Genomic DNA, 24,862 nt, shown 5'->3' on the forward strand with positions numbered 1-24,862 from the left:
AAATTTTTTTTAAGATTGGCACCAGAGCTAACAACTGTTGCCAATCTTTTTTTTATTCTTCTCCCCAAAGTCCCCCAGGACATAGTTGTATGTTCTAGTTGTGAGTGCCTCTATTGTGCCGGGTGGGACACCCCCTCATCATGGCCGGATGAGTGGTACCACGTCTGCACCCAGGATCCAAACCTGCAAAACCCTGGGCCATTGAAACAGAGCGCATGAAGTGAATTATGTGGCCACAGGGCCGGCCTCAGAAATTGTAGATAATATATTGTGGTAACTCTGAATTGCAAACGTCCCCCCAACACCCAAGGCTGTTGTTGCTGTTTGGTGTCTTTGTTAGTTTAGTAACTTGCCTGACATAAATCTGTGAAATCTGTCTCCCCCAAAGTATGTGGACACAGATATTTCTGTTCGGTTTTCTTCAAATTTTTTTAAAGCTTGGCCTCCTGAGGGTCACCCCTGTGTCTGCACAGCTTAGTGGTCAGCTAATCCTTGGACAGAAGTTGTGCTCAAACACCCTGAGCCAGTTAAACTTTCACCTTCTGCCGATGGATCTGTGTGTGGGTAGGGGAGTGCATTCAAGTTTCAGCCACGTTCGATCTGCCCTCATGTTTAAGCTAGTAGAGCTGTTGGCCTTCGCTCATCTGCTGCCAAGAGTTACTTCCATTGATAACACTGCCGGGCGTAGGTGTTGTGCACTGCCCCAAATCCAGTGAGCCCCCTTTGACCGTGGCAGTGAAGCTAGTGCTCACAGCCTGCCCTGGCAGACCCTCTGTGACACTGGAGCAGGGCGGAGGAAATGGGAGCAGCTCCAGGCAAGAATGCCATAGAGACTCATTGTTAGTGCCCAAAGTTGAGACTTGTTCAATCATAAATGTTTCTCAAATTGTTGCATGCCTTTGGTTGATTTCTAGAGCGCTAAAATGGCTGTTTGTCTGTGCTGTCCATCTTTATAGTTGCTTCTGGGGGGAGAAGACTTTCCAGCCTCCTCATTCAGTCACAGCTAAAAGTCTTAACTCCCATTTTATTCTCTTTTTAATGGGGGAAAGAACGTAGAGTGTCCAATCAAAATCCTAACTATTATATGACTCTCTTCGTTGCAAAGGGTGGAAGCCTCTAAAGCAGCCAGGAAGCTGAGAGCCTTAGCTATCTGGGTTAAGGAAAAAGACACACACTGCTCTAGTATTTTAGCACAGACCAAGTAACATGAAAAAGAGGGAGCAGGGCTGGATTTGAACCCAACTTTACTCTCTACTCTGCCTGGAAGCAGTATGGGATAGTGGGTAAGCACCTGGAGGGATGGGGGCTTTATAAGCAAAGGAAGGAAACAAAGAAAAAGATAGTTTTCTTTTTCATTGTGGTTAAAAAAAATAACAAAAATTTGCCTGGTTAACCATTTTTAAGTGTGCAGTTCAGTAGCGTTAAGTATATTCACATTGTCGTGAAACAGATCTCCAGGACTTTTTCATCTTGCAAAACTGAAACTCTGTAGCCATTAAACAACAACCCCCCTTCCCCCTCAGATAGTTTTTATTAAGTAAAAATTCATAACTTCTATATATCAAAACTTCACAAATAAAAGGGCAAGCCACAAAGTAGAAGACAGAGCCCATCTACAGCAAATTCTACATGAAGTGCTTTTGTATGTGCCAAAGGAAAACGCTGGAATAGCAAAGTTGACTCAAAAAGTTGAAAAGATAATTCATAAAAGAAAAAAGGCCAATGAACCTAAAAAATAATATTTAACCTCATTAGTAGTCAAACAAATGTATATTAAAATACTAGTTTTGCTTCTCAGATTGGCAAAAAGATTTTCAACGACAGTGCTCAGTGCCAAGAGTTACTCTCTCAGGGTGACCGGCAGGCTCGTACCTGCTGGTAGAAACATAATGCAGTACAGCTGCTGGAGTTTTATTCGACACTATGTTTCAAAATCTTAAAATAGTCCTAACTTTTGACCTAGTAATGTCACTTTTAACATCCTGTCCTCAGGCAAGAGCAATGTGCCCAAAGATTTCTTTACGAGAATGTATATCACATCATTATTTATAAAAGCAAAAATGTATAAGCAATCCAGATATCTGACTGTAGAACACTGGCTACATAAAGTATAATGCATGCAAATGACAGAATTCCTGAAGAATTTTTAATGAGAGGCTCAAGCTAAGTGGAAAAAAACAAAAGAGCAGAAAAGAAAACTGTACGTATAAGCATGCATAAAGGGAAAATAAAAGGAGTAGAAGGGAATACACCAAAATGGTGGCTATCTCTGGGTGGCAGAAGATTTGAAATTTTCAAAATCAGAATATTAAACATTTTCAGTAGCGAGTATGAGTTTTCAGTAACAAGTATGTATTGCCCTTATAATCAGAAGAAAATTGTATAAAAGGGAAACTTTTAAAAAATACTTAGTATACATAACATATGGAAATATTTTTTAAAATTTAAATTTCCATACACTGTTCAACTAATTAATCTGACTTAGTATTTGTGAAATTGGACGTAGGGCTCAATATATAAATTTGTGAAAATTGGAATTTTGCTCCTCTTCTGAGAGTTGTAATACTTTTTTGTGGCTGTTTTTAAAATGCAACTGAAACACTGGAATAAATTGTGTAAGAATTTTATCTTGGAAGGTTGGATTTTTCTCTTCAGGTAGTTAGACTCTTACATTTAGTTAAATTGAATTTTAACCTGGTTTTGATACTTGTGGTTTTAGGAACCTGAACTTACTACTTCAGGAAGTATTACTGAATAGATTAATATAAGTATTACTATGACAGATTAACTATTTCTGTCAGGTGTTCTGTGAACCTAACTACCATTTATATATATGTGTGTATACATATCTTTTTTTTGCTGAGGAAGATTAGCCCTGAGCTAACATCTGTCAGTCTTCCTTTATTTTGTATGTGGGTCGCCGCCACAGCATGGCCATCAACGAGTGGTGTAGATCCATGCCTGGAACCGAACTTAGGCCACCAAAGTGGAGCATGCTGAACTTAACCACTAGGACATGGGGCCAGCCCCTACCATTTATAATTTTGATACACTGGCAGAAAATAAAATCCCAAATTCCAAACAACATTCATATGTTTGGAAAAGTCCCTGTCAGATACATGAATTCTGATAACATTGCTTTTTGTTGTTGTTGTTGAGGAAGATTGGCCCTGAGCTAACATCTATTGCCAATCTTCCTATTTTTGCTTGAGGAAGATTGTCCCTGAGCTAATGTGTGTGCCAGTCTTCCTCTATTTTTATGTGGGACGCTGCCATAGCATGGCTTAATGAGCAGTCTGTAGGTCTACGCCTGGGATACAAACCCATGAACCCCAGGCCACCAAAGCAGAGCATGTGAACTTAACCACTACGCCACAGGGCTGGCCCCCAACATTGCATTTTTAATTATTATTTTGCAAATATTTTTAATCTTCATAGTTTCACGAAGAATTTTATAAAAATCTGTTACCTGGGATGAAAACACTATGAGAGAATGGAGTCTTATTTACATCAATATTTCTTTCAACACTGTACTTGAGGGATAAAAATGCCTGCTGAGTCGCCCAACCTGAGTGACTGGCAGCCATTTAAAATACAGAGAACTGAATGAAGGTTGCAAAGGCCTGATTCAGGTCATGTCCACTGAGCAAGTTCCCACAGATAGTGCAGAAACTTTGAGAACCTGTGGACCCTGGATAGGGATGAATTGTGGAGAGGGGGAGAGTGAATTGATGCTCTCAGTGGTCGGGGGACCCTCTCCAAATGCTAACTGCTTCCTGCAGCAGGAGTGACCCGCTCAGTTCCAGCTTGGCCCAAGGACCCTGGCAGAAAACCTGATCTGACCTGACATGTGATTGGTACCAAGCCTCAGCCAAGAATGTGCTTGCTGGGAAGGGCATCCATCACTTGTACCATTAGACACAAACGTTTGAGGGCCTTCTGTGCCAAGAGGAATAAAAGGAGCAGATAAACCCCTCACGTAGCAGTCCAAGCCCAAGTTATGGGAGTGAAGAGCAGCTTAAGAACCATGAATTTGCTTTAAATATTCAGATGAGTTGGGAACTGACCACATCCCAGTCCTCTCTGAGCCTAGAGTGGCGGGTGAATCAATCAGCACCCATTCATTCCAGAAGCCAAGAAAATAGCAAAACCCAAAAGGCCTTTCAGAGAAGGAGTTAAAAAACGCGTGATGCAAACATATATTTCCAACTCTGCTTCTTAGATGGAAAAATCTCTTCACAAATGAAGTGGGTTTTTCCCCCTTCTCTTATAGCCTCAGAAAAAGAGATTTTTTAAAACACATTTTCTTAAATCCATACTAACTTGAAATGATGCTAAACATTTTCAAGTCTTTACTCTTAATCACAAAATCATGTATTTTTTGGTGCTATAAGAGGAGCACAAACACATACCCATCTGTGTCTCCTTAACATCTCTCCTTCTATCGTCTCCTTTGAACAATCACAGAAAATTCAGAATCGTGTCCTGGCATAATTGAATTGAATCCCCGGGGTCTCTGTTTCTGATTTTCTTCCATTCCTGCTCCACTAAACCTACAATTAAAACAGAAGTTCTGTGTCTGCAGGCTAATGAGACAAATAATAAAACACACACAGGCAAATCCATATGTTTGGTTTTTTTAATCCTCTGCTCCTTAACTTTATTTTGCTAGGAGATGAATGCCAGGAGTTGAGGGAGTTTATCTTTCAACTTGTTTGCGAGGAACAAAATTCAGTTTCATAATGAGCATCAACCGTTCCATGTAAGAACTCCCCGGCAGCCCTTCTTTCATGACCACATCACGTTTATCTACTGCATTGGGATGTGGGTTCCCTTTTGGCTTTATCCTATCCTGCTGCTGTGTGATAACATTTGTTTATTTTTTATCACCACACCTTCCTCTTCACGCTCCACCTAAAGTTATCTCCTTTGATCTGGAAAGATCCTCCGTGAAGAGGATCCAGCTTTAAACAAAACCAGCTGATGCCCACAGTAACCAAGGTTTGGTAATTTCTGCATTCTGTTGCATTTCATAGCCGTGTTCCCAAAGAGACAGTCATTATTTTAGAGTCTCTCAGCTTTCAATATCTTTCGTCTCATATGAAGATACAACTGAAAATCAGAACACACCAGCCACACACTTCTTGATATTTAATACATTTAGATCATTTTTCATCTGGTGAAAAATTTCATTCCATCAAGGTATGGTGATGTACATACTGTGCTGTGTAAAAGCAGTTTGCTTTTGAGGATTATAGTCCTACTACAGATTGAATATTTACAGTTATGTTGCTTTCAAAGTCACCCAGTCAGAGTTGCTAATTTTAGCCAGCTCCGTGAGTGAGTCTCATAAGAGGTTTCTTTCTAAGCTGTCGGTTTCCAGCTGTGGCACATTAAAATACTTTTCTAGAGAGGCAGCGTAGTCACAGAATGATACTTCTGGATTTTCTGTGTTCTTTCTTGGATTTGGACAAAATTAAATAAAAGAAATGCCCACGTTACAAAACCTACTTTGCCAACAGGAACAATTCTCGGCAATTTGAAGGAACAGGGCCCATGGTATTTCTTCTATGAATTTCTTCTGGTCTTCCTCTATTCTCTTTTTACGGCTGTAGCCAAAATAGGAAGAGAGAGAGAGACAGTGTGTGTACGTGCGTGTTGGGGTTGGGGGAGAGAAAGAGAGAGGTGGGGGGGCACCTCTGGGGGAAGTGGAGAGAGGAGGGTGGGTCCTGCCTTGCTGTGGCTTCTGCTTTTCTCAGAGAACTTCAGAGAATGACTGTAATACCAGTTCTAAACGAACAACATATGACTCTTATTTTCATCTCCCCTCCACCCCTCCACGGGTTTCCTATGTGTACTTCAAATGCCTGATACCCTTGGTATGACAACTGCTCGTGTTACTCTGGCCTCAATCACTTTATCAGGCAGCAAGATTTTTTTTGCTTTTCCAAGAGGCGAGCAACTAAACCTGAGGTCCTGCAGGGGCTTTGCAAAATGCTGCTCAGTCTCTTGAGCCATCAGTGACAGCTCGTCTGGGTTTCATCAGCTCACTGGGGCTGCATTTTACCAGGCGCCTTTGCCAAGGCCTCCCCGGCAGCGTCAACAAGTATTGCACCTACTGCAGAAAGCCCTCAAGTTTCATCACGGTGATGCTAAAAAATATTCTCCAGGCTTCAGCAATGACCTAGTTCATTCAAGGGCAGGGGAAAAAAAAAATGCTCTTCTTCCAGGACTCCCCTGAGCACGGAATTTTCCCTCTTAGGAAGATAGGAGCTTTTCTGGAAACAGACCCAACTGTGCTTTGACCCGTTCGTGGAAAAGACCCTGAACCCTGTAACTCCTCTGAATCCCCAGTCCCAGGAACAGGGACACCCAATCAATGCCTCACACACAGCCTGGGGAGCCCACAGCCGAGCCAGCCCTCCTATCACGTCTCTTGGACAAAAAGTATTGAAAAGTAAGTATCTAGACTTTGGTTTTTATATAAGGAATGGCTGTGCTTTAAATATGTAGTTGTTTACATTTTCTACGGTAGGGAACAAAGCAGATTCTTTCCTTATGAAATAGAACAAGGTAAAACAAGGAGGGACTATACAGCATATTTGGGTATGTAGGGTTTTAAAGTGGCCAAATTCTCATGTTTAATTTAGGTCCACTCTGACCCTTTTTGGAAATTTTTTTTTTAATGTCTGTTTATTTTGGCTTGACAATAATTTAAAAAGATTTCTTCCACATCATGGCTATTTCAACAATTAGGAAATAAAAATATGTAGGATGATTCAAAGGAGTAATTTGTAAAGACTTTGCAAAGTAACATGAAAAACTGAGTTACCTGTCCAGAGAATTCAGGCGCTGGACACTTTTGCCTGAAATATTTGAGTATTTTAATCAAAAGTTATTCCTTTTACTTGGATTATCTGGATGATTGAAAACCCCCGCTTTCTGAATGGACACAGCAGTATCTTGTCTGACAAGAGGAATGCAAGTTGCTGAAAAGCTATCGGGCATTTGCAAATGGCTGATGCAAGCATTTGTCGGGTCGTTAAAATAGATTTTCTTTCCTTTTCCTTTTTTTTAGTGTGGTAAGAACACTTAACATGAGATCTACCCTTTTAATAAATTTGTAAGTGTGCAATAGAGTATTATTAACTGTAGGCATGACGTTGTACTTGAGTTGTTAAATAGATTTTTTAAAAATTTAAGGCAAAAAGTCAACCCCCAAAATCCATCGATCAAATGGCACCACTGTCACGTTACGTTTTGGTGAACACATCCAAACTTCAAACCACTGATTATGGGTGTCAGTTACAGACATCTAGCAATCATTTAAAAATAGATAAAAGCAAGAACAGCATTTAGAGCTGCTTCTGCTCTAATTATTTCCCTTCTACAGCATTTTCCTTAAGTAAAGGTAGCCTTCAGTTTTGAAGATTAAATAACCAGGAATGTAAGAGACGTTTTATAACAGCATACCAGCTAAGGATAAATTGAACAAGTGTCTTTGCTGTGAGGCTTCCGAACTGAAACCCAGGATGTTTTGAGCTACCTTCTGCATGGATAAACTGACGAGTCTTGTATTGAAATGCACTGATGGTCAATACACATGTTCAGATCTTGGAAATCTGGATTTAAAACAAACTAAATGTATTTTAGCTCCCAAATTACATGGCCCTGTAAAGTTTCTGCAAAAAATTCACTCACAATTTGGGGAACATTTTTAGGCAGGGTGGAATTCCTATTTTCTTCACCTGCAAAGAACCCCCTCCCCCCCATTAATTAGTTTTTAACAGCCCCATGCACACTACACGCAGATATCAGCCTATGCAAGGAGTGTGCGGTGGAGCATCCTCGTCTGGGTGGAGGTGGGGGAAGCAGCGTGGGGCTGAGGAAGAAAGCCCAGACCCTGGAGTCAGATTTGGAGACAGTTTTCCAGCCTGTCTGAACTCCAGTGTTCTCATCTGTAAAATGAAGATAACAACATCCACTTTGACAAGATCAGTGGGGGGTTAGATGAGTGAATATGCCTGACGTACCATAGTTTCTTCACAAAGGCTGGTTCTTCCCATTGATTCATGAAAAAGCTGCTCTCTCTTTTTTTGCTAACACTTCGGAATGTCTTCATAATATACACTATTAAAGTAATAGACATTACTTTCATGTCGATTAAAGTAATACCCATTTTTGACATCAGTGCAATAATTAAACAAAAATAACATAGAAAATTAGATTCTTTTGAAGAAAATTTTGTACTTAAAAACAATGTGTTTGACAGCAAAGTGAAAAAGGATTATATTTTAGAATGCCTCTACAATAAATAAGAAAAATATTTTTGTCTGAAAATGATTGATGGTGTATTTATTATCTAAAAAGAGAGAGAGAGAGATTTATCAACGTCACCTGGTAATGCTTTTTAGCGCATATCAGTCTCATATTTAAATAGGAGTTTTCATGAGTCCATAGGAATGGAAGGCAAAGGTAAATCTATGCATAGAAGATGACGTCTGTGATTACTATGAAAGTAAGGCAGGAGCCCAGCCCTTCCTCAGAGATTATAGTTGAGCCGTGCATCTGGGTCCCTTTTTGCGTAGACACAGGCATGGTAGAGTGAGGGGGTAGGAGCGGGGTGAGAATGCTCTGAAATGGACTAGCCTTTGGGGGACGGGAGCTTTGTGGGCCATCTCAGGAGCCATGGCTGGCATCTCAAGGTCAGTGATGATGGTTCACGAACAGAGTGCTCCCTTGTCCTGGGGTGAGGGGGAGTCAGGCATGGAGGGATGGAGCAGGCAGGAATCATAAGCAGGGTTCACGGGACAGCTCTGAAGAATTTTATCAGTGTCTTTATTGCCCTGTTGTCTTTACTGAGATGCCCCACAGATTTTGCCCAGGCATATCAGAACATCTTGATAAATTCTTTGCTTGAGTTACTGACAGGTTCTCAAGGAACTCTGTTATTCTGGGCTTAATTCTGCCAAAAAGGAAATCTGGAAATTCAGAAATGTAAAGAAACTTGGGAGAAAATGATCATGTCATCTTAGGTTTGGTAAAAATGAAAGAATAAACACCCGAGCCACAAGAGGGAAAAGAACATGTAAAAATGTTTAGAGCCCTCATTGAGGTTTCTGCCAACGCACACCCACCCGGCACAGACCAAACTGACCAGGAGAATTTGGACATCGAGTTGAAGAGATGGACCCAGGTTGCGGAGACGTCAGTTCTGGATAGTTTACTTCTGAATACATAGCGCCCTACCCCTCCCAGGGCCACCTCCTCCATGGCTTCTGCCAGTACATCTGGGGCCGCACAGCTCAGCTTGATCTTCACTTGGTCTTCAATCCTGTTCTTAGATAACCAGGCTCATTCACTCCTCAGTCAGTAGTTTAAGACGTTCCTCTAGTCCAGTAGTTCTCAAACTTTAAAGTGCAACAGAATTTAGAAAGCTTGTTAAAACACAGCTTACTCAGTCCCACCCCCAGAGTTTCTGATTCTGAATGTCCCAAGAATTTGCACTTCTGACAAGTTCCCAGGATGCTGGTGGTGTGGTCCAGGGACCACACTCTGAGAAACACTGCTTTAGCCATTTCTTTGGCCTGTAATTCCTGAAGAAAACCTATTTGCACGTGTTCTTTTCAATTACTAAAATTGCCTACTTCTCAGGGATGCAGAAGGCACAACCACAAGATGCTAGAGCTGAGGAGAGCACAAAAGATAAACCCATCAGGTGTCCTTCGGGCAAACAGCTTGCAGTGGAGGGTGGGGGACTGGGTGTGGGGAGAACACACTGAGGCGAGTGGTCCATCATTTGGGAGGGGGCATTTTTTCCAGCTGAGGCTCTCAGGGGAGGTTTCAAGGACAAGCTAGCACTTGAGCTAGGGTTTGAAAACTGGTGGCATTTGAATATATAAAGATGGAAGGTGGTCCATCTGTGTAAAGGAAACAACAACAAAACATGGAAGGCAGAAAGAGCTACGATGAGAATAGAAATCAGAAATTCGTTTGGTTAGGCTACGTTTTCTACAGTTGTCCCTGGAACTTTCTAGGAGAAACATTCTTTGATTAAGCCATCTAATCGTAAATCCTTTACTTCTGTCTATAGCTTGGTGAAGGCATATCCGACATAGAGATCTGGAATAGAGGCCCTCTGGTAGGAATTTCAGGCACCATGGGCCAGGGAGGGGAAGGTATGGATGCTTCAGTATGCTTTCTAGATGTAACAATCAACTCAAACTGGCTTAAACAATAGCGGGGATTTATTGCTCACAGAACTGAGAAGTCCAGGCGTTTGGTCAGGTTCTCTGCATTCCTGGAGGCTGTTTTTCTCTGTGCTTTAGTTTCCACCTCACAGCCTCACTAGTTTTCTCTCAGTCTCATATGGCTATCAGCCACCCCTTGAGTCCACAGGCTTTCTTTTTCCCGTTTAGAGGACAGAGTAAAAGACCAAAGCTTTGCCCTGATTGGATCACTGCTCAGCTACTTTCTTGAGAGAGGCATGTGCTGATTGGCTTATACCTTGGTTAATGAACCAATCACCAGGCAAGAGTACTTGATCACTCTAGACCAATCAGAGTCCACTGTCCCCAGGCTCGAGTGATGGGAGTGGCGTGGAACGGAGTTAGGAGGACCATTGAAAGGGCTGCTTTAGGAGCTTTTGGATATTTTGGAGAAAGGCCGCTAAAGTCATACTATCTTTTCCCTTAGTCATAAGGTGAGCATGGGCAGTGTTCATACTTTAAAGATGTAGGGTGGGCCAAGTTAGAATATTCTCCCACAGAATGGTCCTGCCTTTGAATGGAATGGACGCTTGGATACAGAACTATTCCACTCCTACCCCGGCGCTTTTCGCTCGGTGTGGTGCGCCTTCTCTCTCAGGCACACTTCACCAAAAAAAAAGATTAGATACAGAAAGATTAAAAAAATTCTTCAGAAAACAAGGCAAGAGGAGGCAAAAATAAAGTTTTCTCCTAAGACCTTCAGACTGGCTGGGTTGAAGGATGATGGTGGAAGGTGGCGGAGGTAAGACTGACATTCTCCACAGCACCCTGTCCCTGGTCCTCAACTAGCTGACTTATTTGAGCCGGTTTACTTACTGAGAGGTGATTGGTTCCTCGTAGTAACTCCAGGCTCAGTTCATTACACCAGGGGAGGTCTTACTCTTGCCCACTACAGGGCTGGGAGTGGGACGGAAGAGAACCTGACATTTCCCAGGTACTCCACTATACTGACTGATGCCTGAAATTCCACAGGGTGTCGCCTCTTGGTCCCATTTAAAATAAACAGTCTCCAGTAAAGTATAACTCGGAGTTGCTCTGGGGTTTTTTGTTACAGGAAAAGCCAGCATGAGGACACAGGGAGCCAGGGACAATGTAGAGGAGAAGAAGAGGAACCAGAGGGAGGGTTTCTTCACTACACAGTGATGACCCTGATGACACATGCCTAGCTTGAATGCAACCATCAGCCCACCACATTCAACCTCAAATCAAAGTCATTTTAACCAGTTAATTCACGAAAGTTGGTCTCATTAACAACACTGTCATGCTCTGCATGTTTATAGCATTATGGTCTTTCCTCTCTTCCCTGTCTTTACCCTGAGAGAGGACAAGGACAAGATAGGCAGAGGAATGTATCCTTTCAACATAGTAAATTGAAAATCAGAATCAAGAATCCTGAACTCTACCACTAACAAGCTGTGTGACCTTGGAAAACTCTTTTTTTTTTTTTTTTTTTGAGGAAGATTAGCCGTGGGCTAACATCGGCTGCCAGTCCTCCTCTTTTTTGCTGAGGAAGACTGGCCCTGAGCTAACATCCATGCCCATCTTCCTCTACTTTATATGTGGGACACCTACCACACCAGCATGGCTTGCCAAGCCGTGCCATGTCCGTACCCGGGATCTGAACTGGCAAACCCTGGGCTCCCGATGCAGAACGTGTGCACTTAACTGCTGCACCAGTGGGCTGGCCCCATGGAAAACTCTTTTAACCTGCCTATGTTTCAGGGGCATTTTTCAATTGTAAAATCAGAGAAGGTACTAAACTCTCTCAAGGGTTTCATTTAACCTTGAGCTATTTTTTACCCTCCCTTAAAGAACTGGACACTGCCACAGATTTTAAATAGCAGAGGAGAGGAGTACCAGTAGGAAGACCCTATTCCACCTAAAAAAAAAAAAAAATTCAAAACAAATCCAGAGAGAGAGAGCAGCAGCTACTGCTCAGCATTCACCATATCCATGTGTCTGGGACTTGGAATTGCTCAATATTAATATTTTAAAATTATGGGGCTGGCCTGGTGGTGTAGTGGTTATGTTCGATATGCTCCGCTTCAGTGGCCTAAGGTTTGTGGGTTTAGGTCCTGGGCATGGAGCTACACCACTCATCATGCCATGCTGTGCCGGTGCCCCACATACCAAATAGAGGAAGACTGGCACAGGTGTTAGCTCGGGGACAATCTTATTAAATTGTATTTGTTTATTAGGTAACATTTATAAATTAAAAATATCCAAAAAGATGTGCAGAGACAATCACTATCTCAACTACGTCCACTCCTTTCCCAGGACACTCAGGCCTCCTCCCCAGGGGCAGCCAGGTTACCAGTTCCTTGTGTATTTCTAGAATCATTATGTGTATAAATAAACATATTCGAATATTTTTCATTTTTTGCTTATATAAGTGATAGTAGACTATATATTCTTCTATACTTTATTTCACTTAATAATATGTCTTGGAGATTATTCCATATCAGTGCATACAGAACTGCCTTATTCTTTTTTAATGCCCATTGCTGTTAAAAATAAAAAATCCCATTGTATAGATACACTGTAACCAGATGCCTATTGATGGACGTTGAGGTCACCTCCAGTCTTCTGCAATCACAAGCAATGCGGCAAGGAATCTTGTAGGTGCTTATTAAAAGTTTGTCTCCTGGCCTCTGTTTTAAGAATTAACTTTATTGAGGCATATTTTGCATATCGTGTAATGCACCCTTTCTAAGTGTTCGATTCAATGATGTTTTTAGTTAAATTTATCAAGTTGCACAACCATTGCCATAGATCAGTTTTAGAACATTTTCATGACCCCAAAAAGATCCCTCATGCACATTTATTGTTAACTTGTGTTCTCCCCACTGCCTCCACCTCCATCAACCACTAATCTACTTTTGGTCTCTAAAGCTTCTTTTGAACATTTCATATAAGTGGAGACATGCACTATGTGGTCTCTCGTGTCTAGCTTCTGTGACTGAACGTAAGGATAATGTTTCTGAGGTTCATCCGTGTTGTGCCGTGTATCCTAGTTTGCTTTTTTTGATTGCTCTGTAGTGTTCCACTGTATGACTGTACCACATTTTGTCTATCTAGTCAATAGTTGGACATTTAGGTTGTTTCCAATGGACATTTAGGTTATTTCCAATTTTGGGTTATTATGAATAATCTTGCTAAGAACATTTGTGTGCAAGTCTGTGTATGGATATATGTTTTCATTTCTCTTGGGTAGATACCTCAGAATGGAATTTCTGGGTCTTTTGGTACATTTTTCTTTAACTTATTAAGAAACTGCCAAACTGTTTTCCAGAGTGTCTGTACCATTTTGCATTCCCACCAGCCACGTAGGAGGGTTGTTTTTTTCCGTATCCTCGCCCACATTTCGCCATCTATTTTATTATAGCCATCCTAGCAGGTGTGAAATGCTATCTCATTGTGGTTTTAATTTGTATTTCCATAATGACTAATGATGCTGCGCATCTTTTTATGGGCTTATTTTCTGGCCTCTGTTTCTCATATATAACCCTAAAGTCATATCCAAGAAAGAGCACAATGCTTGAGCTTCAGCAAACCTGGACTCGTACCTCAGCCCTGCCACTTGCGGGCAGTGAAGAATTAGGTCTGTTATATCGACTCTTTCAAGTTACCTTAAACTTACAAGTCATTGTCTGTGAAACGGGAACGAACACTTACCTAGTAGTTCACTGTAAGAATTAAATGCAATAATGTCTATGAAGTGCCCAGCCTGGGGGCTGACATGGAGAAGGCACCCAAAACGTATTAGTTGTCTCCCTCCACCTCCCAAATTTTTAGACCCCATCTTTGGAGAGAGTACTTTCCCCTAAGTAACCTAGGGGCTGGGTGTTAAGTGACAGTAGGTGTGGCATCCAAATGTATAGTAACTCAGATGGCAAATTCAGGAACCCAACTGTCATTAGATTAGGCTGGGTAATCAGAACTAATCCCTCCTGTCCCCAGTGAGAAAGCGCTCTGACAGCTGGCTTTCCTGCCAGCTCCAGGAGAGCTGGTTACCCATTATCTGCATGTGGGCTGGGAGCCCTCCCTGTCCCCTTCCGTTGACAGCAACCTTCCTGCTGACAGCAGTCACGCCGCCAGCTATCTGTGCAGGGAAGATCAGCCAAAGTAAAACTTGGCCTCAGTTGAGGGCTTAAATGTTCAAAGAATTCTCCTCTAACCTCTTACCTGTTCTCCACCAGTTTGAGAGAAAGATATTTTTGTAATTTTGCTGACGTTAAACCCAAAGCACCTGATAGCAGCTAACACTTACGTAGTGCTTACTGTGCTGTACAGAAGAGCTTTATACAAAGGCACTTAATTTTCCTAAAAACCAAATGAGGTACATACTGCTGTTATCTTAGTTTTACCAATGAAGAAACCAAGGCAGAGAGAAGATAAGCCAGTACGTGGCAGAGCTAAGATTTGAACCCAGGAATCCAGGCCCTTAATTCTGCATTTTGGAGTATCTATCAAAATGTAATATGTGAATACTTCTTCATCCAGCAATTCTATTTCTTGGCATTTAGTCTAGAGACCCACTTATGGGCCCGAGGAGGCATGTGCCAGGATGTTTTCTGAGACAGATTCGTAAGTCTAAAAAACTCCAGCCAAGCTATATGTCATCAGTACAAGAACAGACAGATTAATTGTGCTATTGACGTGCTGTGCACTACTGATATCATCGAGCAGTTTTAAAAAAATGATGCAGCCTTTGATGGATTGGGTTGATGTTGTAAGACTGCCAAAACGTATGATTAAGTAAGATAAGCCAACTGTATGGCAAGTGTATATAATTTAATGCCATGCATACAACAAAATCATATATATATTTAGATGACTATATATGTAAATGATAGAAAAATGCCCAAAAGGATAGCAAACGCTTCCTCTTGGGAAGGTATTGAGATGGAAGGATAGTGCTTGTGGAAGATTTTACCTTTATGTGTATTTTTAAGAATATGAATGTATGCCTTTAGAATCTGCATAACTAAAGGTAAACAAAATTTTTAAAAAGAAAGCAACTTGCCCTGGATCACACAGCTAAAAAACAAAAACAAAAACCTGCAAATTTTGTGTCCTTTCCAGTTAATGTGTTCTCCCTCCAAGGTTGTCTGTGAACCCCCCCACAGCCCCCTCTGCTGATATCAGTAATTCAATCTTGGTTACCCATCTCTAGCAGAGAATGATAAATCTGTCTTCAGAAGTTCTCACCTTCAGAGAAGCCACGAAACATGAACCACAGCCTGACTTAACTGTCCTTTCCTTTATAGTCAGTGCCCCGTGCCTGGGCTATGTGGTGACTGAAAGGACTATGTGAGTCAAATAGTGTGTTCGTCAACCTTGTAACCTGTGGGGCTTCGCTGTCAGGAAGCAGTCACCTGGGGAGGAGTCATAGATGACACATAAGGTCTTTAATGTCACCCCGACTCTTGATAGCTTGACTTATCCTTTCTTCCCTTTCTAACCGTAGCAGAGGACCCTGGGAATTGGAACGGAAGGAGTCATGTCTTGTAAATTACTATTAGAGGCGAATATTATACCAGGAGAAAATTTTTTTTCCTTGAGGTATAATTGGCATACAGATCCTATTAGTTTCAGGTGTACATCATAGTGATTCGATATTTATAAACATTAAGAAATGACCACTACAATAGGTCTAGCTACCGTGCAAAGCTATTACAATATTATTGACTGTATTCCCTATGCTGTACATCACATCTGACTTATTTATTTTATAACTGAAAGTTTGTACCTCTTAATTCCCTTCACCTATTTTTCCTGCCCCCTACCATTCTGCACTCTGGTAACCACCAGTTTGTTTCCTGTATCTATGAGTCTGTTTCCGTTTTACTTTGTTTGTTCATTTGTTTTGCTTTTGAGATTCCACATATAAGTGAAATTACACAGGATTTGTCTTTCTCTGTCTGACTTATTTCAGTTGGCATAATACCTTCTAAGTCCACCCATGTTGTCACAAATGGCAAGACTTCTTTCTTTTTTTTATGGCTGAGTAATATTTCATTGTGTATATACGCCACATCTTCTTTGTCTCTTCGTCAATCGATGGACACTTAGGTTGCTTCCATGTCTTGACTATTGTAAATAATGCTGCAGCGAACGTAGGGGTGCGTATATCTCTTCGAATAAGTGTTTTCGTTTTCTTTGGATAAGTACCCAGAAGTAGAATTGCTGGATCCTATGGTAGTTCTATTTTAAATTTTTTTGGGAACAACCGTACTGTTTTTCCATAGTGGCAGCACCAATTGACATTTCCACTAACAGTGCACAAGGGTTCCCGTTTCTCCACATCCTCACCAACACTTGTTATTTTTTGCCTTTTTGATAATAGCCATTCTGACAGGTGTGAGGTGATATCTCATTGTGGTTTTGATTTGCATTTCCCTGATGATCAGTGATGTTGAGCATCTTTTCATGTGCCTGCTGGCCATCTGTATGTCTTCTTTGGAAAAATATCTATTCGAGTCCTTTGCCTATTTTTTTAATTGGGTTGTTGTTCTTTGGTATTAAGTTGTGTAAATTCTTTATATATTTTGGATATCAACCTCATATTGTGTGTGTGATTTGCAAATATCTTCTCCCATTCAGTAGATTGCCTTTTTGTTTGATGGTTTTCTTTGCTGTGTAAAAGCTTCTAGTTTGATGTAGTCCAATTTGTTTATTTTTGCTTTTGTTGTCCTTGCCTGAGGGGACTGGTCCAAAAAAATATTGCTAAGACTGATGTCAAAGAGCTGACTTCCTATGTTTTCTTCCAGGAGTTTTATGGTTTCAGGTCTTACATTCAAGTCTTTAATCTATTTTGAATTTACTTTTGTATATGATGTAAGGTAGTGGTCCAGTTTCATTCTTTTCGCATGTAGCTGTCCAGTTTCCCAACACCATTTATTGAAAAGAATGTCTTTTCCTCGTTGTATATTCTTGCCTCCTTTGTCAGAGATTAATTGACTATACATGCATGTATCGTTTATTTCTGGGCTCTCTCTTCTGTTCCATTGATCTATGTGTCTGTTTTCATGCCAATACCATACTGTTTTGATTACTATAGCTTTGTAGTATAGTTTAAAATCAGGAAGCATGATACTTCCAGCTTCTTTTTTCTTTCTCAAGATTGTTTTGGTCAGGAGAAATTTTTAGACATTAATTGGTATATCACTTTAAAAAAAAATCATTGTGGTAACCCATAGAAGAAAAGGAAATTGATGAAACAAGTGAAGTCTTTCCTTAGACTCTACTGATTTATCATCTTGGAAACCAATTATAACCGATTCTTCCTAGGTCATTTGCATACATTATTCTAATCCTTAGAACATTACCTTTTCCTCTTACAGATGAAGAAATAGGCTCAATACTGCAGCCAGGTAAGTGGCAGAGCTAGATGTAGATTTGTCCCTGGCAGGTAATGAGGCCTGGTTTTTGTCTTCAGTCCTGTTATAACTCCTGGTCAGGAGAGTTTTCTAGCCATGAGAACCTCTTCCTTGCCCCCCGCACCCCTCCACTAGTCTGGGTAAGTCTCCTAGGAATGTGGAGAGCCAGGGTAGTCATCCCTCTGTGCCAATAGCTGCTCCTAAGAAGGCTTGCAGATCAGCCATAAAAAGGACTGAAGTACTGACACATACTACAATGTGGATGAACCTTGAAAAATTATGGTAAGTGAAAGAAGCCAGTCACAAAGGACCACATATCATTTGATTCTGTTTAAAACAAATGTCCAGAATAGGGAAACCCATAGCGACAGAAAGTAGATTAGTGGTTGCCTGGGGCTGGTGTGTGTTGGGGGGTGGGGGTTATGGGAAGATGAGAAGGTGAAAGCCAAGGGGTGTAGGAGTCTTTTTGGGGGTGATGAGAATGTTCTAAAATTGATTGTGGTGATGGTTGCACAACTCTGAATATATTGAAAGCCATTGACATGTACACTTTAAATGGAAGAATTGTAAGGTATGTGAATTATATCTTATTAAAGCTGTTATAGAAAGGAGAAGCACTTCAGAGACTTGAGCATCACAGCTGATCAATGAGCCAGATGACCTAGTGTTTCCAACTTGAAGCTAGACCTTTTTTTTTTTAATAATTAGTGCTAACATTTATTGAGCATTTACTTTTGTGCCAGGCAATGTACTAAGAGCTTTACAGGCAATAACTCATTTAATCTTTGCAACAATCTATGAAGTATATGCAACTGTTATGCCTCCATTTTACAGATGAGGAAACTGAGGCACAGAGAGGTTGTGACATGCTGATTGAGCTCGTAAGGAGTGGAGTCAGAATTTGAACCTACAGTATCTGGGTCTAGAGCTCTTCATCACCTTTGCTATGCTGCCATTCAAAAATTATAAAAGGAAGGGTCAGGACTAGAGCTTCTCACTCCTGGCCCACTGCTTTTCTTTGATAATAAACTCTAACTATGCTCCATGTCCAAATCAATATACTAATTGAAAATACAAAATTTGTAAGTTACATGGTTCTTATCTTTGGGAAATTTACCAGACCAGCAATAAATACACAAAATATGTTTCTGTGCAGGATGATTCTAAATCTAATACTCTTTTCTCTGTCTCTTTATTTTTTTTCCTTTTCTTTCTTTGTTTCTCTCTCTCTCTTTCTTTCTAAAGCTGCGCTTTTATATGTTTGCCAAGCCTTGTTCCATATCTTGTATTGAGTCAAGGACAGTTGATGAAATTGTGAATACAATTTGCACTTCTAGTTGCAAAATGCCAACAAAAAATTAAAATTCTGGGGCCAGCCTCATTGCCTAGTGGTTAGGTTCAGCATGCTCTGCTTTGGCAGCCTGGGTTCCATTCCCGGGCTGTGGACCTCCACCACTTGGCAGTGGCCATGCTTGGTGGTGACCCACATGCAAAACAGAGGAAGACTGGCACAGATGTTAGCTCAGGGTGAATCTTCCTCAAGCACAAAAAGAGGAAGACTGGTAATGGATGTTAGGTCAGGACAAATCTTCCTCAGCAAATAAAAAAATTAATTAATTAAAAAATAAAATTGGACTTAGATTCTGTTCTTTCTGCCTTATGCTTACATTTAGCCCTAAAATTATTTGCTCAATAATCCTGAGAAATATCAACTTTTTGTCTCAAATCAAATCCACAGCTCTAGCTCCCATCACCAGCCTGAACCTCTAAAATAGGATGAGTAAATACACTGGTGTTAACAGAAAAGCTTTTTCTTTCTGCACATGTTCTGCAAGGCTGGGCCCACCTTTCCTCAGCAGTGAGAGGACAGCATGTCCCCACTCATTTTTCTTGGTTCTTCGTTTACTGTTGGACCCATACTCATTACGGTTTATTTATTTATTCATACAGTAATTCAACAATATTCACCAAGTTGTCTCTGAACATCTTCATTTTTGTGCAAGATGGCTATCATAAACTTGTCCTTTTGAATTTTTTTTTTAGATACTTCTTTCAATGTAGTTAAGAACAACTTTTCCGTTAGATATTACTGTGATTTCTAGGTGAATAACGAGTGTCAAAGCTGGCCTTTTTATACCAATTGGAACCCTCCAATTCCTCAACTACCACATGTACTTGTCGCTTAATCTGGAAAGAAGTTGTCTATTTGCCATCTTGCGGATGAATTTTCTTCCTGTTCTGTGCAACTAATTTACCAGCTACACTGAGAGGCGCTTACGATGCTTTTAAATATAACACATGTCAACCAAGGACCCTATGTGGTCCTATCTCTGCATAGTTGCATTTAAAAAGTCCTCTAACTAAAAATAATTGGAAATGCAACTCGAGTCTTTATTAAAGAATGTCAAAGGGTCCAATTCACAATCACAGAGAAAAATTTCTTAAAATCGTCTTTTCAATCTCTCTGGCTCAATAATTCTCCCCACATCCCTACAGCTCTTCAAACTTCTCTCCCAGGCCATGCATGTGCTCTGTCTCACGCCCATGCAGTTTTCTTCCTTTTTGATGCTAACATGTGACGTCTTCAACTTGACCGCTCTTTCTACCCATTAACCTGAACCTCAGGTCTCAGCGCAAAGTTGCTTCCTGCACACACTCTTCCTGAGAGGAGAAGGCGGGGTGCTCTCCTAATTTTTTTCACCCTGATATTCACAGAGCTCGGGTGTTTCACATGGGAACAGTTTGGGAATGCTTTTTTTGCTTTTGAGGACTGACCCTATTTCTAAACAGAACATCTGGAGGTTCAGGAAATGCTGTGGGAACAGCAGGAACAGCAGGAGAGGCCTCAGAGGGAAGGACGAGCAGGCACTCATAAGCAGGATTTTCCAAGGAACACGTCTACCGGCCAGGGCTGGCTGCGTGGGCCCACCATCTGTGCCTTCACACAGGCCCTGTGCCCAGAAGGGCCCCAGCGCTCAGTTTAATGCTCTGCTGTTGCCATCTTTAATAACTTAATCATATTTGAACAAGGAGCCCCTCATTTTCATCTTGACTCACGCCCTGCAAGTTGTGTAGCCAGCCCTGCAGCAGGGGCAGAGTCCTCAGATACTGACCACCTCCCGTCCCAATTCCCTCACCTTCTACTCACTTCCCACTCATTGGAAGGTTTTCAGGTGGTGGTGAAACCTTGAACTGTTGTCAGGAAACTTGTCCCTGGCACTCTGTCTCTCAAGGTATCTGAAACAACCTGGAAAAGTGGGAGGAAAGAAGGAGGAATTGGTCCTGAATGGCTTAGAAGCTGTTACGCCCATACGGAGGGGGGTTGCCGCTTCTACAAAAGTTGTGGCCATTGAGATCCAGCCTCTACCAGCAAGAGCTTAGCTCAGGCTTCTGTTTTAGGACCCTCAGCATCCCTGGATTCACCATTGCAGCTTCTAAGCGCCCCTCACCTGTTCATGCTAAATGTGTCCTACTGTGGTGTGGGCTTTCCTTTTCCTGAGCTTCCTGGTATACGAGAACTGCTCACCTATGAAAGAAGTGGGATCCTACTGTTTGGATAGAGCAAAATGTTATTTCCAGACTTGGGCTCCACAAAGGATAGATTTGGCAGTGTGGGGCTAGCACTGTACCCAGAGGATAGAGTGGAAAGGGTCCTCTGGGTTTAGACAGACCTGCGTTCTTAGGGCTGCCACACACCTGTGTGAGTTGTGCACTGCGCAGCTTCGGGAGTACCTTACACCCTGAAGGTGTCAGCCTGCACAGCTGTGAAGGGGATCCCAGAGCTGCAGCCACGTGAGCTGTGTGCTCCTGAGCAAGCTGTTGAACCTCTCTGAGCTTCATCTGTAAGATGTAGGAGGTATTGATAACCATTTAGGTAGTTTAGGAGACATTAAATGAAATGATATACCTGGTAACTAATCAAGAGTTTAATGCCTACTTGTATCTGTGAATACGTGCTTGCTCAAAAATGCTAGCCCAGTCACCGCCCTCCCTGGGGGAACCTGTCTGGTACTCGGAAGGAGCAGTGCTTTCCCAATTTCAAAGTATCTCCTGTTTGCATTTAGTCATCTCCTTTTCTTGGAGGCAAATATACATACACATATTTTTAACTCCAATATGAAAAGTCTTTAAGGAGAGAAAGAAAGAGATGAGAGGAGGTGGCACCAGCTACAGGCTCATGCAATTCTTCCCTCTCAATCTGTGCTCTGGCTGCCCTGCGATCTACCTCAGACGATGGGTCCTCAACTGGGGCTGCCCTCCCAGGGGACATTTGGCAATATCTGCAGACATTTTTGATTGTCGTGACTTTTGGGGAAGGCCGTTACTGGCAGCTAGTGGATCGAAGCCAGGGATGCTGCTAACCATCCTACAGTGCACATGACAGCCCCGCAACCAAGCACTGGGCCCAGAGGCCAGCAGTGCCGCAGGTGACAAAACTTGCCCCAGGGCTTCCAACCTCCCCACCAGCCTGAATGCCGACACCCGGCCTTCTGTAAGCCAGGAGAGCAACTCCATGCTCCCTCTCTCCTCAAGAGCCGTCAACCGACTGCGTGGTTTCTCGAATTCCTAGGAAAGTCAGAGAAGTGTCAGAACAAATGGTGATGCCTGGGGTTCTTATTTTTCAGATTCATGTGGCATGAAAGGATGGCCGACCCAGGAGGGCCCCAGAGGCCCACACTTTGTTTTTTATCTACTTTGCTTTCCCGGAAAGTTCCTGAGAAGTCAGACACTGTGCTTCGCTGCATAATATCTGGTAATGATCACCAGCTAATCGCCGTCTGAAATCTCCCTGCAGATCAGGGTTTTTGGCTCACAAAGGCATTATTAAAACATCATTTGGGAAAATCACCTGGGAAGTTAGTTCTGAGTAACCGATTGAGCAACTAAATCCTCTATAACTTTTTTCCAAAAGATTTCCTTGAGTCACTTCCTGGATGCATTTTAGTGGTCTTCCTCGTGTCACACTGTGGTTCTTGCTTAGGCAACTCCCACGCTGGTTATTTTTCAGATGATCCACTGTAAATTTCCTGTGGCACACAGGAATGGCGTGAGTAAAGTCACTTTAGGCAATTTATTGAACTCTTCTTCCCTCGCTCTTTTACTGATAGCCTCAGGCTGGCTAAACGTGTCTTCCGCTGCTTGCTCTCTTCAGTCGTGCTCATCCGCAAGGAAGGGGTTCTATCCAAGGCACAGGTGGAGGAAAAGCAGGGACTGGAATTTCCCTTGACTGGATAATAAACGGCCTACAGCTGAGCCAGAATTGGTGCCCTCCCCACCCCAGGGGTAAAAAGGGTTTGTTATTAAAAGAAAACAGGGGGCCGGCCCCGTGGCCGAGTGGTTAAGTCTGCGCACTCTGCTTCGATGGTCCAGGGTTTCACTGGTTCGGATCCTGGGCCTGGACATGGCACTGCTCATCCAAGCCACACTGAGGCGGCATCCCACATGCCACAACTAGAAGGACCCACAACCAAAAGTATACAACTACATAGCCGGGGGGGCTTTGGGGAGAAAAAGGGGAAAAATAAAATCTTTAAAGGAAAAACAAAGGAAAATAGAAGCAAAATAATCAGGTAGGGAAGTGGTATCTTGTACCTTGTAGGTTGCTTTCTTTCTTGGATTATGTCTCTACCCTCAAAAACATGGAGGCACCAGTGGTCTTTCCTGTGAACAGACAGAAAGCTCTTCTCCCCCGATCCCTTTTTCTAAGTCCAGATAGAAGAGCCAGCCTCTGAAATGGCTGTGTTTCCTTAGCAGGAGTCGTAATCAATTTTCGTCTTCAGTCTGGAAGCTGGGGTGTAGAACTGTGTACTCAGCCTCTCTGAGCCCAGAGCTGAGCCGCCGCGCCCTTTCTCAGTGTTGTCCATAGCCATTCAAATAGCGGGACAGGCACATAGCCACTATTGAGCCTTCAGAGCAGGACCCCATGACTCCCCAGGAAGGCCCAGTGTTTGGATGTTCCCTAAACTTGGCTACTGGTCCCCATATACATTAGCCAGATACTTGTGCAACATTCTGGAGGTGGCTTTCAATATGTGACTTGCAGGTAGGCTTAAAAAACAAGGGTAGGATTTTCAGGTGAGGTTTCCAGCAAGTGGAGGGAGAAAAGAAAACACCCACAAGGTACAAGATACCACTTCCCTATGCAAGTCTCATTTCTGGCTGATTATTCAGATCTATACCCCACAGAGGGAAAAAACGAGTCAGCCATTAAGAAACTGAGGGAATCAATCAGCCCTGATTAGTCTGAATGAGAAATTGGAGTCCAGGAGATGAGCAGGAGTTCCCCAGGCCCAGCTCATGCATTCTTTATAGACACTCTTCAAAAGACACATACACACAAAAAAAGGTGCAATTAAATGCTTCCTAAGAAGGAATCTAATAAAACTGACAAAGGGGGGCAGGCAGAAGTGAATTACGATCAGCAGCTTCCTTGATGGTTTTTCAGGGAAGCTCATATTTGGTGGTTTAGTCATTTGCCTGCAAGAGACTCAGCCAAGCAGCTGCCGGAGAAGGACGTGTCCTTGCCTGCAGCTCTGTCTGCTCCTGGCTCCGGGGAATGACTACTCAGGTGCCTACCTGGAGGAGGAGGCAAAGAGAACACCTCCAGTTACCACAGGGCACATTCATGGTGTTGGCACAGAGGTGGCCTAGCTGGGAGACCCAAAATGAGATGAGACAGGGGCTCTGAGCATCCTCGGGTCCCATCCGTGGTACATGTCTCAGAAAAACATGGAGTTCTTCTCTCAGTGGTCTCTGGGATTGCTTGTCAAAAATCATGTGATAAATAAGACAGAAACACAAGAATGTTCCTGGGATGGATTCAGAATGGTGTGTTGTTTCCAGATACCGGGCTTTCCTCCTGTATGTATGGCACATTTCGATACGTTTTTCAGTGACATGGAGGCTAGTGACAAAGCTCTTTGGGACACACTGGAAACTTTCCTGCCCTGTCACAAGAGGAAAAAACCCCCAAGGGGTAAATGGAATTCCTGGGGGATTTACCAGATTAGCCAATTAGCATCCCATCCGGTTAATGATCACCAGGCGAGGAAGATCCTCTTCTGAGGGAGAAAGCATAGGTCAATTTCTGTAATGACATCAGTCACATATGCACAGTACCAGCCTGGGAAACCTGCATTCCAGACTCCTTCATCCTCAGAAGATAGGACATTTGCTAATCCACATTGTTCGACCCTCTTTTGTACCACAATG

At 42.3% G+C, this 24,862-nt stretch overlaps 1 protein-coding gene across 7 annotated transcripts in view; it reads left to right on the forward strand.

The window, feature by feature from the left end:
• Positions 1-6,035: 6,035 nt before the first annotated feature.
• The window catches only part of ALPK2 (alpha kinase 2), a 116,728-nt gene continuing 97,901 nt past the window's right edge, over positions 6,036-24,862 (forward strand). For all 7 annotated transcript variants that reach the window (XR_006890124.1, XR_006890125.1, XR_006890126.1 and 4 more), the window contains exons 1-2: positions 6,036-6,457; positions 22,276-22,403. Coding sequence is in view for 3 of the 7 variants with exons in the window: in XM_046671798.1 (XP_046527754.1) it covers positions 22,280-22,403 (124 nt within the window). In the remaining 4 variants the exon portion in view is untranslated. The remainder of the gene's footprint in view (positions 6,458-22,275; positions 22,404-24,862) is intronic.

This window comes from Equus quagga, chromosome 9 (assembly GCF_021613505.1).
Source record: "Equus quagga isolate Etosha38 chromosome 9, UCLA_HA_Equagga_1.0, whole genome shotgun sequence".
NCBI lineage: Eukaryota > Metazoa > Chordata > Mammalia > Perissodactyla > Equidae > Equus > Equus quagga.